This window comes from Vanessa atalanta, chromosome 7 (genome assembly GCF_905147765.1).
Source record: "Vanessa atalanta chromosome 7, ilVanAtal1.2, whole genome shotgun sequence".
In the NCBI taxonomy this organism is placed as follows: domain Eukaryota; kingdom Metazoa; phylum Arthropoda; class Insecta; order Lepidoptera; family Nymphalidae; genus Vanessa; species Vanessa atalanta.
Genome location: NC_061877.1, coordinates 8,650,464 through 8,667,849, shown reverse-complemented (window position 1 = coordinate 8,667,849; position 17,386 = coordinate 8,650,464). Strand labels below are relative to the sequence as shown.

At 30.8% G+C, this 17,386-nt stretch overlaps 1 protein-coding gene across 1 annotated transcript in view; it reads left to right on the top strand.

Moving 5' to 3' along the window:
* LOC125065230 overlaps nt 1–17,386 on the top strand; it is a 44,521-nt gene that overhangs the window by 19,776 nt on the left and 7,359 nt on the right. Inside the window, exons 3-7 of the mRNA XM_047672737.1 lie at nt 6,815–6,840; nt 9,646–9,682; nt 15,248–15,310; nt 16,266–16,480; nt 16,552–16,671. Of these exons, the coding sequence (XP_047528693.1) occupies nt 6,815–6,840; nt 9,646–9,682; nt 15,248–15,310; nt 16,266–16,480; nt 16,552–16,671 (461 nt within the window). The remainder of the gene's footprint in view (nt 1–6,814; nt 6,841–9,645; nt 9,683–15,247; nt 15,311–16,265; nt 16,481–16,551; nt 16,672–17,386) is intronic.

Sequence of the window (17,386 nt, the reverse complement as noted above, 5' to 3'; positions counted from 1 at the left end):
ATATACCGTTAAGATTAAATTTGGTAAATTAAAATAAATACATAAGCCGAGATGGCCCAGTGGTTAGAACGTGTGCATCTTAACCGATGATTTCGGGTTCAATCCCAGGCAGGCACCACTGAATTTTCATGTGCTTAATTTGTGTTTATAATTCATCTCGTGCTCGGCGGTGGAGGAAAACATCGCGAGGAAACCTGCATGTGTCTAATTTCAACGAAATTCCGCCACATGTGTATTCCACCAACCCGCATTAGAGCAGCGTGGTGGAATATTCTCCAAACCTTCTCCTCAAAGGGAGAGGAGGCCTTTAGCCCAGCAGTGGGAAATTTACAGGCTGCTAATGCAAATACTAAAGGTATCAAGTATTGTTCTATTCAGGTTGAAAGGGTGAGTGAGGTAGTGTAACTGCAGGCACAAGGGACATAACATCTTAGTTCCCAAGGGTGGTGGCGCATTGGTGACAACGCCAATGTCTATAGGCGGTGGTGACCATTTAACATCAGGTGGCGTGTTTGCCGCGTACCTTTTAAATAAAAATAAAAAAAATACCCAAAATATCCGCGTGTTATGTAATATGTACTCGTATATATAAACCGACCAACCAAATAATACATCCGTCGAAACTTTGCGCAGTTGTTGACATTTTCGTGGAAGTTTCTGGCATTATCAACAAACAATATTCGGCACGAGTCATTAACCGTATTTGTTTACTACATATTTTAAACAATCATTGATATTAGGTAGTAATAGATGACAGCGCGTTAGAGTAGTATAAAACATGTTTTTACAATAATATACATAATATTAGAGGTTTATTTATTTCCACATGTTCGCATATTCATAATCAACTCTTACACATTGTTATAATAAATTAAATAGAGCGCCTCCTCTATTCTATTATTTATGTTAGATTAGGCTAGAATACAAATAGAACGCGGAGAAGGTTTTAGTTTAATTAACACTAGTAAACACCTGAAAATTCATAATGAGCTTGTAGCTAGTTACGATTTACAAATATGAATGGTGATTTTGCTATAAAGAATAACATTGTTTCAAAAATAAGCTAAATTTATATATTTTTAATGTTAAACCAAAAATATGAAAACAATAATTTTGGAAATACAATAAACGATAATTAAATAGAGCTTCGATAACATTTAAAGACCTTGAAAATAAAGAGACTCTTCTTGTCATTTCCATGATAACGTGTCATTGCCAGAAATGTTTTCGCAGGGAGCGCTGAAATAGATCACATTAAAAAATCAATTTCAAGTCATAGTATTTGTACAATACCATTTATTACCTAAACTTAAGACAATTATACTCTCTGCTCACGTGGGTTTATCCGCTGAACGTAAGTATTAATTAAATAAACTTATTACAATTAAAGATACATTATGTTTATATATTACAGGCAGATACTATCCTGACTTGAGATTATTATCAGTACAAAGCTTAAACTAAAATACATTTGAAAGATATCTTTGTTGGGTAATGTAAGGCGCAAAAGGAATAGGTTATGCGGATTACTGATTTTTTAAGGACCATTCTTTTTTTTTTCATCTAACCAAATCGTCCAAAGCAGTACACATACATACAAATATATATTTTTTGTATTTCATCATCATAATTAAATACTTAAAATTAAAACAATGACTGTAGCTATGTGATATAGTAAAGTAAAGTATTACGAAATTCCTTTGTGTAACTGCTTGTAATTAACGTTATTCTTTTAACTTTATAGTTTCACTGGAAACGAGCAGACAATTACGTTCATGTTACGTGTCTGGCGGGCGCGTTGGCGGCAACGAATATAAACGTGACCCTAACTGTGCTCGATTCTATTGTGTTTTATGTCAATGAGACGTCATATCCACAACCAGAACTTGGTCTTCACGATACTCGTAACTTATACATTAATAATTATGTTAATTATCTTTTAAATGTAAAAAAAAATATGAACTATTTGAATGCCTACTATTTCCTCTTTAAGGTTTTTAAGTTAACTTGCAACAAATTGAAAAAAAAGGACTTTACTATAATTATCTTATTTAATAAAAGGCGCTTAGTTACTAACAAATGAAATACAATCTACACATTAAGGACCTTTTTAAATTCGTGTCTCGTAAAATAGATCAACGCAGTTGGTCGTGTTCAATTGCTTATTGTCGTGGACATGCCGCTTGTAAAAAACGTGAAATTTTATAGAAAATAAATTGTGACCCTCGTCTTGCCTCCGTCTTATATATTAGTTGTTCGTTTGAAGTGAAATATTTGCGCTGGAAACGAACTGGATTTAATTAAACCGTGCGGAAAAATCTTAGAACAAATGGCTTATAAGTGAGCTAGTATATAAAATTATTTAAATATTAGGTTGTTTTGTATTTTTGTTCAATTTAACACTTTTTAGTATAAAAGAATAAAGTTCTCGTGTGCTTCTTATTTTTAGTTTAGTTTTGCTAGTAGCAAAAAACTTTTATCCTTTCAAAATACCTAAACATTATTACGAAAGTTTAATAATTTTGTAGATATGTACTATACTATCAAGAATATTATTAATTAATTTTAATGGTAGTCATTAAATTAATATCTAGGAGTCGTAATAAACAATAATCATCTCGGCAAGGTCTTCATCGACAGTGATGTTGCCGTTATTCCTCAGCGATTGATTAAATACTGGAGGATCATTGGTGTATAATGGTAATCTTGCGTCACCCGCGACACGTTTTTTTTAAATATTTTTAGTAGATAGATGGTCCGAAAATTCTGCCACCTGATGGCATGTGGTCACCACCTATAGACGCTTTGTTGCTGTTAGAATTATTAATTAATCACCAATGCGCCACTAACCTTGGGAACTTAGAGATCATGTCTCTTGTATCTGACATTACACTGCTTAACAATACATATTTTGCAATTACAATATAACCGTACAGAGGACAGAATTCACTAAGCAGGTTCACGAGGCTGCGACCCGTAAGAGTTCGATGATATCTATCGACGCCTTTCACGTAACCTCACACCTAATACTTCAATATCATATGTATGTAATGATGTATTTATATAATTCATATAAGTATGATTTTGATAGGAAATCATGTAAATTGTAACATCAGATAAATATTCTTCTTCTACAAGTAGTTCTACGATTTTGTGACATAAGAGAAAACTGATAAACTCTACTTCAAGGCATGTATTTTATTTCGCTAATCTTTAGATACCAAATGTTAACTTAATTCATATTTAACAGATACCACATGGTGTAACTGTATAATATACACAAGTTACCAGTTTTTTAATGCCTTATGGCTACAGAAATGTATGAAATGCAGTAAATTTCAATACGAGGGCATATAGTTTATTTTAAATTAATATTCGCCAATAATTAATGTTCACATTTTATTGTAAATTAATATACGACTTTAATCAGACAACATTCATACATTATAATAAAAACTAATTATTTTACAAGCTCAGAATAAGACAAAGCAATTCTTGAAGAATAAAGTTTCACTTTGTCTTTATTATGAGACGCTCTTTATAATATAACTGTTTTAATCATATTTCTTATATGTATATCGTATTCTGTATTAAGCGGCACTGAAGTTTTCAGTCATTGTTATCACAGAGCAGAGACAAAGTTTTGTCATATAATAATAACAAGCAGTATTGCCTCAGTCCGGCACGGGGCAAGCGGCGAACAACGTGACAACGCTTACTCAACATACCTTTCATTAAAGTTTTAATTGAATTGAAGATTTACTGCATAACATGTTTATTTGTTTTTTTATTTATTAATTTATATTACAATAGGGTGTCAAAATATAATGAACATTCATATCGTATAGTTTCAGTGATAGCCAGGCCTCTGTGACTTACAACCTGAAAGATACAACAGATATGCTTATGACAAAATTGTAAAGATTCGGAAAATAAATGTACAAAAAAGAAAAAGGCTAATAAGTCGCTTTTTTTTACACCATAGAGCTGTAACAACATATATACTAGAAGACCGTCATTTGCTTGACAAAAATTAGTGCGTTTATTTGCCAAGTAAGCAGTTTCAAAAGTACTTTCTGGTAAGAGTTTCAAGCATCAAACTATCTCACAATGGGTGATAAAGCTCGTAGCATATCGACCGCTGCAATACAAAGGCACTCGACGAACGGAAATCCTTCACTTTGGAATGAGCACACTCGAGTTCTGCTTCTAAGTTGCATATAACTACGTTAATCATTGTCATTGTCTCAGACACGGAACTGAGAAAACTTTAAAACGATTATAACATTGTAGCAAAATAAAACGTGTTATAGCAATTTTAGATTCTATTAGGGATATTTAAAATCATTCAAAAGTCGTAAAAATGCCGTTGTCTCAATCTTATATACTTTTACTATTTATTGTATTTGATATTACATCAGAACTCTATGTAAGTCTATGCCAAATAACTCTATTGTTAAAAAAGACAAGCAAGTTAATAGTGTTAATAATACCAGTAACAGCCTGTAAATTTCCCATCGCTGGACCTCCTTTTCTTTTGAGGAGAAAGTTTGCAGTATATTCCACTACGCTGCTCCATTGCGGGTTGGAGGCTACACATTTTCCTCCTGAGGTTTCTTGGAGGTTTCCTCACGATGTTATTCTTCACCGTCGAGTAAGAGAATTTAAACGAATTATAAACATAAATTAAATTAAATTAAAGATAAATAGATATAGTTAAATGCTATATAGCATTTTTTAGATAATATTTTCTTTTTAATATTCTTGTTAAATATTCAAGCATTCTCAAGTCATTACTTTTTATATGTATAATATACAATATCTCGACATGATACCGAGATAAAGAAAACATCACAAGACGCAGTCTTGCGGTAACGAATTTTGGACAAAATTCCCTAAAGAACATTACATTTTCCATTATTTTCTAAAAGTAAATAGAAATGTTTCTTATTTACACATGTATAAGTATATATTACGTTACACGTTTATTAAGAATTGGCAGGAATCGTACATTGATTACGAAAATCTTAAGTGTTTTGAACGTTGAACAATCTACATTCCTTATCTGTGGGCTTAAAAGACGAGGTATTTTTGTAAAGCTATGTCAACTTCTGAGAAATTCATTATGCCTGAAGGGTAATATTGCTTCTCCGGATTTAGAAAGTGTTTGCCGACGGAGATTGAAAATCATTGGTTAGGGTTGTCGGACATTGGTCAGCATAAGATTTATGCTGTTCGAATGTATGGATGTTTTTTATTTACAAGTAATTTTTTCAACTATAGTGTATCACTTTTGAAACGGTTTTACAATATAAAAAAAATTGCGATGCTATAAACAACTTTTTTTATTTTTTCTATTTTTTATTTTGTGTTCAAATGTATACAAAACAAAATGACAATAAAGAAATAAATTTGATTACATTTCTCATGATGTAGATACGACATCAGTTTATTATGAATTTAGTCCATGAAAGCAGCAGAGCATACCATATATTTTTTTGTTTAGGTTGTGTTATTCAAACTATTGAAAGAATTTTTTTTAAACAAATTTTAATGAGGTTATAGAATGGTCGGTAAAAATACCATAATTAGAACGAATACTATTCTAAGTGTGTCACTATAAAGTGTGTAGTTTAATAAACGGAGTGTGTTGAGAGCCGTACGTAAACTTGTTATGTTAATCCTGAGAAATAATTGTCATCACAAAGACGGCGCTTATTGGCTAGAGAAATACACTTATATCCAGAACGTGTTATTCCTACGGGAGTTCTTAGAGTTTCTTGTTAGAAATTATTATAAGTGTGACCTTGATCTCAGTACTTTATATACACACGATAAACTTTACTTGAGTACTAAAACGAACTGAAAGAGTCGGTATAATAAGAATGTAATATTACTTTCCAATTTAAATATAAAAGAAACACTTAATTTTTAATTAAAATTATGAGACAATTTTTCTTTAGAATATTTTGTTTGTTACATGATTAATAATGCGATTACTATATTATAGATTTAGTAAAATTAAAAAATATTTGCCAAAATATTAGATGGAAAAGTAACACTCCTGTTTCTTGGAAAATTGTGGGGATATGTGTTAACATAATATTTGTGTGTCAAACTTCGACTATCAATGATGTATGTATGTCATGCGTAGTTGACCTAAATATAAATTCCATTTGGGTTAGTGGTTGGAAGTTTAGCACGTTTCTCCATTAATTTTATTGAATATACTTAATAATATTTATGTATAAATTCAGATTCGATTCATTGAAATATTTTAGTAAATATATTATTAATATCACGTCAGGCTTTTTATATTTTTTTATTTCAAATGTATATTTACATTGAATTGAATAACGATCAGTGTCCACGATATAGTTTAACCTTTGAAGTATACATATTGTGTATGTGACATAAGTAGTTGTTAAAATAATTGTATTGAAAAATAACTTTGAATTTCTATTTGAACATGTGAATCTTAACCAATTTTTGTACGTGCATACCTGTAAGCACATCTGAATTTTCATGTGCTCAATTTGTAATCATAATTTATCTCGTTCTGGGCCAATGAGAACAAGAGTGAGAGAAAACTATCTGTTGATTACCATAGAAATCATTCGCATATGTCATATATCAAACAAACCGCGTTGGGTCAGCATGGAGAAGAGACCTTAGGTCAGGCGTAGCAAATTTACAGGCCTACCTTTTAATATTTACAGATTAAATTAACCATTTAAATGTTATATTTAAACACAATATAAAAACAACATTTATTTACTTTTATACTAACTTATTTAAATGTTGTTTGTTTCAGAACAAGATACTGGAGAAGTGAAATCTGTAAGTATAAAATCATTATAAGTTTTATGAAACACTTCAAGTTCTCTTTATACAACTGGATCTCTGGTTTAGTTTATAATCTCTGATATAGATCGAATATTTATATAAACGGAGTGAGCGTTAGGGAGTTATAATAAATACATAAAATGAGTTCGGCATTTATTGAACCTTTATATACGCAGCGTGGGTGTAAGACGGACATTAACGAAACGAAAATATTTTGGCATCACAGTATTTTTACATTATTATTTATATTATATACATTACTTTATATATTTATATTACATACAAGCTTTGGATCTTCAGTTCAATTGTAAAATGTTTTTTTTTAAGATGGTAATCATCCCTGATAACCATCTTAAAAAAAAAACCACCTCCTTTTCACCTCACCTCACCTCACTTGTCACCTCCTTTTGAAAGGAACAGACAAACTGATACTTAACTTAAAATTCAGAATCAATGATATCTGACGGAGTAGGGAGTACTAAAAGGGTTTTTTTGGCTTACATTGTATTTCCTAATATACATAAGTTAATGTAATAAAAAACTATACGAATCATATTTAGTGCAGTGCTTTACCTAAAGTGGTTTTCCGTATTACGACCAGTGACCGATGGGTATGTTGGTAACGGACGTCGAATGCTTAGAGCGTCAAGTATTTAACAAACATTTTGCCGGTTCTATGTAAAACATTGAAATTAAGTATCACTGAATTTTAATTAGACATAAACCAATAAATAATAAAATCATACAGTTTCCTTCAATAAATGAATATATTATTGTAATAAACGAAGCGTATAACGTATGCGCCATCCACGCATAAAGAGCGGCGGACAGGAGGCCATTAGAGAGCATCCTACTTGAGAGATTCTGTTTGAAAAGGCGCGCCAATAGATGTTCCACATCAAATATTAACCTACCTTTGTAAGCGTTTTTACAATTTTCATAAGTCTACTTTAATGGTAGGAACAACATTACGTAATTGTCTTGTTGTTATTAGCACAGCATGTCAACCTCCATTGAATTTCTTACCTTTGTTCTTTAAGAAAGTTATCCCATGAAACGTCACTCATAACTCTCAAGGTCAAGTAGGAAACTTTCAAAGAAGTCGCTTTTACAGAAGCTTTTACGTAATAATTTTAATAAACATTTACAGTATTGTATACAATTGTAAATATTTTGTGAGGCTATAATGTATGTTTTGATAGAAAAATACACTTTAGTGACTACCATAATATTAAAATGATTCAGTTATTTTAAGGTTTCTTAATATTCCAGGCGTGAGGTTTGTGGCTTAAAGTATGCAAATAAGATTTATTACTTCGAAGTCACGCTCTTACCGCCTACACTTTTATTTTCGCTCACACATTTTTATTTTTAGCGTTGAAATAATAAACAAGTTTTAGTACGTTTTTAATTTTATTTGTGAAATGTTAGATAATGGAATCATTATTATTTATCTACATTTACAAGGTTAGATATTAATAATTATCTAGTCTTCGTAAATATAATATGAACCTTATTTTCAAATCAGCGAATTAATTACCATCTACTACATATTTATGTATTTACATCTATCATTAGTTTATCAGCAGAGGTGATTGCCCGAATCTGAACTTTTCAATTAATTACTCGCAGAGTTTGCTCGAAAGAAAATATAATATTTTGGCTAATTACTAATTGAGTTGCCTTTTCTGTTCAATAAATTACGAAGTGTTAAACTACTCTTAGCAATCTATCGATTATAATCAATTAGTGGATTGACGTGCTAGCTTTATTAAGCCTACGATAAATCAATTTTGTCCAAGAGCGGTCATATTTTTTGTACCACCGCTGTAGTTTATTTTATATGATATAATTACACACGCGCTTAAATAACAACAACAACATGTACAACCTGTAAATTTCCTACTAGTGGGCTAAGGCCTTTGAGGGGAAGTTTAGGACCATATTCCACCACGCTACTCAAATGCGGGTTGGTGGATTCACATGTGGCAGAATTTCGTTGAGATTAGACACTTGCAGCACGAGATGGATTATAAACCCAAATTAAGCACATGAAAATTCAGTGGTTCTTGCCTGAATTTGAACCAACAATCATCGCTTAAGATGTACGCGTATCACTGGGACATCTCGGCGTTTAAATAACGTAGGCTCATAATAATACTTAAAAAATGAGCATATTACAAATCCTTTTGGGTTAATTTATCGCTAGTACATGTTATTATAACCTTGAAATGATATTTTACTCGTTATATGATTAAACGAGGAAAGCTAGAAATGTAATCATGTTCCGGAAATTATACTTTCACAGTTAAAATGATTTTTCTTAGTTTTGTTTATTTGGAATTATATTTAAATTAAACAAGATCTTTCGTTTTATTTTAATGTTCCATTCTCTGTATATATTGAAATTTAGGGTTCTTGAGTATTTTGCAATTTGCAAAATGAAAATGCGACTATTTGCATTTTGTAAACTATTTTAAAGGTATCTTCGCTAATTTGATAAAGGGAAAGAGAAAAATATTGTTGCAAGTTATGATGCAGCCATTGCTTTTTAGTCCATATACATGTGTTTCTAAAATTAATATCTTATACATATATATATATATATATATATATATTTTTACAGTAGAACCATCTAACAGTTAGATTTTAAAATATAAAAATATATATTTTAGGGTAATGCGTTCTGGTAAAAAGGACATTGTCTTTACATTTACATTTGGTAGAGCTACGAAACTTTCGTAGCCCATCTACATACGTAGCTCGACATACACTTGATCGCCATGTTTTCTGTTTCAGGATGTTCCGGTAAAAGAGTTAGAAAATCTTAAAATGGGTAAGATATTTTATTAAGCCTATCTTTCGCAAGTGAGTTAATACCAATCACATTTTAAAATATGAAAATAATGGTGCTCATTATTATTTTGAAAAACATCTATTTTTGGTTTTGTAACTTCGTTATAGATATATACGTTATAGTTGTGTTAAGATGTCATGAATATTAGAAAACCTTATGATTGACTTAAATTAGATTTCTTAGAGTTACCTAAGCGCTACGTCGTCGTCGTAATTAAGTTGCTCTCTTTGATGAACATATTGAAAGTATGAGTTTAATTTTGTGCAGATGAATGTTATGCTTCATTACACAGTCCCGGAAAGAAAATAATTGAGTCGATCCATAAGAAAATACATAATATGAATATGAAAAATCATTAAAAAAAATCGTATATTTGAGCTTATGAATTTTTACATTGCCATTCGTAATAAACTAGATTAAAATTATATTCGATTATTCCCACTTATAGTCGTTACCAGTAGTCTTTGTTGGCCTTACAGTGAATTAAAATTAAACTATTTTATAGCTGCGCAGAATCAGTTAATTGTATTCTCAATCAAATGCGTGCGTTAGTTAAATTTTGACATTACGCTTATGCTAATATCAACGATCGCCATGCCAACAGCATATATTAGGTTTTGTCTTCATACTTGCAAAAGTAATATTGATTTCTGGTATCGTTTGGCATTCAGACATTACATTGGACAGGAAATTGCTTGTAATACGAGGCGTTTATGACTTTCCGCTCTATAAAATTTTATCGATGTTATGGGAAAGCTTGATAAACGTGATAGTATTATCGATTTTAAAAACATCAGCGATAGTTACAATTATTAATAGCTTTTCGAGTAGCCTCTTATTCAAAATATTACCCTTATTGTAAAATATTGAAGATTTAATTATTGACGATATCTAAATGTTAAGATATACATAACACAAATTATTAAATTGAGTTAGTCAAAATTAAATCTGTCTAACATTGAATTCCGATGTATAATTTCAAAATATATTGTACAACGTTTTGTTATTATTCAAAAAGCAACGATTTTTTATTAATAAGAGGGGTGTACAAATTCCTCTTTTAATTGTTTACCAGATTTTAAAGGAAGTGTGAACACTTGAAAAATATAAAATTTAGCACTTTCTAAGAATAGCATCGACTATGACACATCTTATGTTTGTAATTTGACTTCTCAAATTTTGATATTTAATAGTAAGTACTCTTATTCATCTGGCTGGTGTTTTGATAAAATATAGATTCTGAAACAGAGATAATCAAACCGATTTTTACTAAATTAAAATTATATATTGTGTGCACATATAAATAGGAAAACAAATGTTTATGGTCTTTAGTTGTGATATTTTATTAGAATAATTAATATTAATAAAAAAAAGACAAAATATGTTATTATCTCTGTTCTAAACGTAAAACAATATAAATGTAGAATAAGCTTAAGCGAGGCTTTCGAGTAAGTGATTAATTAATTATTTAAACTGGATTGACACGACGAACTATAACCGTAAACTACCTAAAACTTAATTAAAAGACACGAAAAGCATATGATTTTCACACTCTGCATAGTATTAGTATTCAGACTAACTGTAAGCGTTCACAAAGAAACGAAGCACGAAGTATTTTGAATCACGATATTTGTTGGTTACTAAATGTATATTATGATGTTTTTTTTTACAAAGATTTTATTATTTTTTAACTGATAACTTTTAACTCATTTTAAAACAATAATAACATCTTATATACGTACGTATAGGATTCCACATTATTCAATGCTTTCTAAGAAATAATCGTGCTATGATTTTGAATAGCGTCACTTTGTCCGTTAGATTAAATATTATATTATATATGATACAATATTATCGTCGAATCAAAAAACGTAATAAATTTAGAAATCTTTACATATATTGAATATAAATAGATTGTGCGTATTCAAAATACAAATATTGGTTTGAAAGAAAAAAAGCGAGAGTATAACTTCATACTATGTTATCTCTCGTCATATATCAAGTTTCGCATCGAATAACAAATAGTCGGTAGTTGGGACGTAGCGTCCTCATTTTATCACAGTAACAGACGAATCGATACATTTTCTATAGTTGTGCAAATTGATATAAACCCAAAATTTATATCTATCTCATTACATATTGTTAAAAAATGTGCGATACATTTATTATCTTAGTTCTTATGACTTTTATGTTCTAATGTAATACTTAACAGTAAATACTAAAAAGGGTTTAACTATTGAAGATATGACGCGAGTGATAGATGAATATATACATTTAATATTAACGAATCAAATTATCAACCTATTGCATATATGGAATGAATTATAATGCTCTTATTCGCTTATACACAAGCCAAGCATCTTAGGGACATAAATACGATTTTGCGTGTAGAATCTTGAAAGCTGTTTACGTCCGACGACTAGTTGTTACCTGCAAAACATAAATGTGTAAGGAATTAAGCGCTACCACTATTTCTATACCTCGACTCTCAATAACGCTTCACTGTACAAATGGAAGAGCCATTTGTTTTTTTCCAAGCCCACTGGTTGATAAGTTGATAACGTTAAAGATTATCGATATTGCTAATGGGGGCTGAGAGACATGAATCAATCGAATCATTCAATATATTGATAATTTTCTGTACTCTCACCGTTATTGATCCCTATTCAAATATGGTATGACTTATGCTTTTTACTCGGCTGTGTAACAATCGCAATTATGATATTATCGAATTAGAAGAGACTCAGTCCTATGCACATAGCGAGCGAAGTTCCACTACCAGATGATATAGACGAGGCAAAATAGTAAGAAACGGCACTGGAAGAAGTTATTTTTTTATTTTATATTATGTAGTTAAATGCAAAATACAACAGTTAAAATATTGTTCAATCTATTTCATGCTGTGCTTACGTTTCCGAATACTGATGACGTCGACAAAAATATTTAAGTATTCTTCTACAGATTCAATTGTTTACGTACTTTATTGTGTATAAATGTATTTGTCGTAGAAAAATTATAACGAATACTTCTCACGATAAATATCTAATAATAATCTCACATAATGGCTTCTGGTGAATTTCATTAAATACAATGTTTTGACAATTACATATAACGATCAAAAATATTCTTTCTTTAATTCAATTCTTAGTTTAATGGCTTTTAGTTGTGCCGACAGGGCACATATTATTTCGCCAATGTCACGTAGGATGATTCTTTATTTAACTATTTGAATTAAAGCACATTTAAAACATCGCGTTACTGTGTTGAATTAAACGTAAAGCAACCGCCGGTTCGGAAAGTAAATTTTACCGGGAAGAACAAGATAAGAAACAGTTGTTACTCTTTTCCGCCATTTTAATTACAGAGTATCAAAATAAAGTGCAAGTAAATTTGTATACATACTGCATGGAAATAAAAAAAAAAAAATTAGTTCACATTTTTTATTATAAATTTAATTTTGTATTGAGTAATATTCTTTATTTATCAATGTTTTTGGAATGAGATTTAAATTTACGAATAATAACCGTGAAATCTTATACTTTCTTATTATAGAAACGAATATCGAGCCCCAGGATGTATTGACTTTGCAAAGTCGGAAACTAGGCGGCATAAGTTTACCTTTCCTCCTCGTCTCTTTATTGATGTGAATATACCTATATAATATAGTAAAAGTAAGTGATATTGAAACTTACGTAGATTTGCAGAACAGGCGTGATGGTATTATTGTTTTTTATGTTCGTTACTAAGATAAAGGATTTATAACTTTTTATAAGAATTATTTATACATAGTGAGAGAGATGTTTTGGCTTTTGACCACGGCAAAAATTCACCCCGTCGCAATTAGATCTGTCTGAATACATATTCAATAAATAATAGTTATTGAATATGTATTCAGACACACAGCATTCGCACAATACCGAAAAAAATATCTATAGTAGTAGATCGATAGCATTGGTGAGAAGTAAAATTAAAGGGGATTTAACCAGCGGAATAGTAATGAATTATAAAATCTAAAGATTTATTAATTATGAATTGTAGTGCAGTGCGAAATACACTGTATATAATATAAGAAAATATCATGGAATATGTAAATCTACGGTTTGTTTATCTTAACTTCTTCTTCGAGTTTCTTTTCTTTCTTCTTCATTTTTTGTTTTTTTTACAAAAAAGTCATAAATGTCAATGATTACACTGGGTGCATCCTGTTTTATACGTACTCGTGTAGGTTTAATATTTGACCGTGCCCAAATTCTCATTGGGGCAGCGTCGTATAATGAACACGAAATGCAGCTCGAATTTGGTGCAAAGAAAATAGGTACGTTAAGTACCTGGTTTTTATTTATAAACTTGCGGTCTGGTTTCCCCTGTGCGGCTGCGGTCATGCTTAAGAAACCTTACGTATTAGGTCTATATGTGTTTTATGAATCCAGATATGAAACGTTGTTACTATCTATTGCGTATCTTTTGAAGATTTCCCTGTGCTATTTTCAATCTGATGACAATCATCTGATGATCTTTTAAACTTGCTTATGCTTATTTGAATAAGATACTGAAAGAAAAACTCACTTACGTAAGCTTTTTTTTCACATTGTATATTTTTATTTGGTACAATGATCTAACGATTTTCGTCCGAAAAAGTCCGACAAAACGCTATAAATATTTATGTGGAATTACGGAGTGGAGCTAAAGTTATAACAGCTTTTTATTTTTTCTGTAACTATTACATTTTCGTATACTTACAATAGTTCGTAATAATTTAAAAATAGTTTTATGCTCTTTTACATAATTCTTAATCACTAATTATGTAGTTTATTGTATTTAATAACGGTAGTATAGATATGCTTATCATATAGGTTTATAAACCTATTCAATACGATCAGAAGAGGCCTCCTGTTGTTCGTTTCTCCGAATGAGGTTCAAGTCTTTAACCCTTATCTGGACATTAGATCGATTTCGGAATTTACATACGTATACATCGAACTTATATAATACAAAGGTTTTTACTCAAACTTTTGGGTAATACCGCTAAATGACAATTACATAGAGTTTTTTCGATATATTGAACATAACAAAGTTTTCCTACAAACATAAGGTTATATTCGTCTGAACTATTTCAAGCGTACAAGACGATTATATTATTATTTATGGGAGGAGTCATTCGCCACTGAAATCCAATTTGTGTAACTAACTAAAAATATCTATATATTAATATGTAACCGGGGCGTGCGTGTACTATACCTATTTATTATTTGAAAACATTTTTATGTGTGGAAGGTCAAAAAAACATTTCAGTTTGTTTAAATGAAAGTCTAATCTACTTTAAGGTACAACTAGAGATTATACTTTTGTCGTTAAATACATACAATACGTATATAGGATACAATACAGTAATATTGAAGTGACTTGCTCGCCTTCTAACAATACCAATCTTAAAGTAAAATGGAATTTGACAAAACAACACGTTGAATTTTATAAAATTAAATATATTTTAATCTTGTTTTCGCGTCGGAATTCAAACTTTGTTAATGTTACATTATTCCGCAGAAGAGGCAAGTAAGGAGACCGTTCCTGGAATGCAAAGTGAACATATGGAATTTCATCGACTTGGTAAGTAATTTGTTCTTGATGTGAATACGTGTGGACTTTCAGAGTTATGTAATTAACCATAAATAGTACTTTGATGATGTTCGAAAGCATGAGAAATGATACCTTTTTTTGCTAAATAATTTAAAAATTCGTCTAAAGAAAACGTTTTTTGACTTTTAAGTAAACGTAAATAGGACAGATAAATAAATAAATGGCATTGGACGGTAAGCGACGGACAGGTTGTGATGACCTGCTTTTTATTTTCTTATTTTATTCTCCACGTGATAATGTAATAATAAAAATATACTTGTACGCACAGTTTTATTCAGAGTCAAATAGATATCTTTGCGCTCTGAGAAGCGATAACGAATGCGATTTGAATCAGTTGTAAGGATGAGGTATAACTGTTAAACCATATGACAGTGATTCTATGTGTAACAATTTTGGGTAGCTGTCAATTGTACATAGCTAAATTTATATAGTACAAAGGTAATACTAGAATACGCCACATTCCAAATATTCAAGTCTCTGTAATTTTCCATAAATAATTTGGCGTAATTCAATTTGAATTTTCAATTCATTTTGTATTATTGTCATCGTCGAAATGGGTTGTGTTCGATCAAGTCAAGATAAGCGCATAGTCTTCGTCTCATCTGTCAATCACTAACAATATATTGACAATAACAAAAACGCACTTAATTATAATTCGTTATAAAAATATTTAATATTGTGCACATTATTATTATTGTAATTTATATTATGCAAGCAATTAAAAGTTTGACTAAAAACGAATTTTGACAAACGCGGTCAAGTCACAAGTGTGCGTGTGTTTATGCCATCACGAGAAATCTAATATATTGAACCATAGCCCTTGTAATGTAATATAAAGCCTCTTACGCCCTTTCCCAGCTTTCGGTTATTTATGTATGGATTTTTCACCTAATATTTACAGTTTTAAATTGCATTGTGTTTACAGATTCCGTACAAGCGAATGGTGAGCTTGTCTCCAGGTTAGAGCAACATGCCTCAGCTGATGCGACGGGAGATGAGAAGCCTCTTGTACATGCACAGACTCAGCTAGACTTGCCCGCTGAGGGAGTTCACAAAGTTCTGGTGCAAGATGGAGCGCACATTAGCGTGTTGGACGCGACAGCTGCTACCACTATTGCACCGGAGGAACAAACCACTAAAGTCAGTTCAAAGTTTTTTAGAATTATTTCATTTTATATAAAATGACGTATTTAATGATAAACTCTTTGCAGGTATTCCACGGCGCAGCTCGTTTAATCCAACCTGGGTCTGGGACTAACACTCCTCAAAACGGACACACGGCTGTACGACGTGCATTCAACGCTGACATTACTAAGGAGACAAATAATAATGTAAGTATCGCAGGCGATCAGCTTAATTAGCCACTCAAATAAAAGGCTAGCCATTTCAAACTAAATGTCACCGTTCAGCGGCCTGATTTATATATAGTATATAATCTTTCGCTCATAGAATTAGGTAATTTGGAGAATTTAATTTAACCAAATACTCATGTTCTAACGTATTAACCGAACCAGTATAAATAATTTAAATTTCAGTAATCTAAAGCAAATTACTATTTTATATGAGCAGAAAATGTTAGGCCACTCTGGTTGGACCAGACATTTTCTGTCGGTGCCGTTTAAAATGGCTGGGCTGTTAATTTAAATGCTAATTAAACTAATTCTCGCATATGAAATAAATTCTAAAAAAGGACAGTCGCAATGAAAAGTTAAAAAGTAATTAAATACTTAGATTCAGTGTTGAATGTTATCGTAACTTTTTATTTGGAAGTTGTCGTCGTTTTACGCAGAATGATTGTGGAATGGGACTGTACGACAAATGTTTCTCAATTCTATAGGCAAAATAACATATTATGTTTTTTAGTTCATATATACTCGCTTACATTGTTTTTGAACTACGAATTTACCTAACAAATATTTCTAAGGCAATCAAACATTTTAAACAAAATAATGAACACTGTTTTTATAAACTCGAAGCGGAACTACTTTTCGTAGTAAAAACCTTAATTCGTACTTTTTATTCTAGATTATTAATATATTATATTTA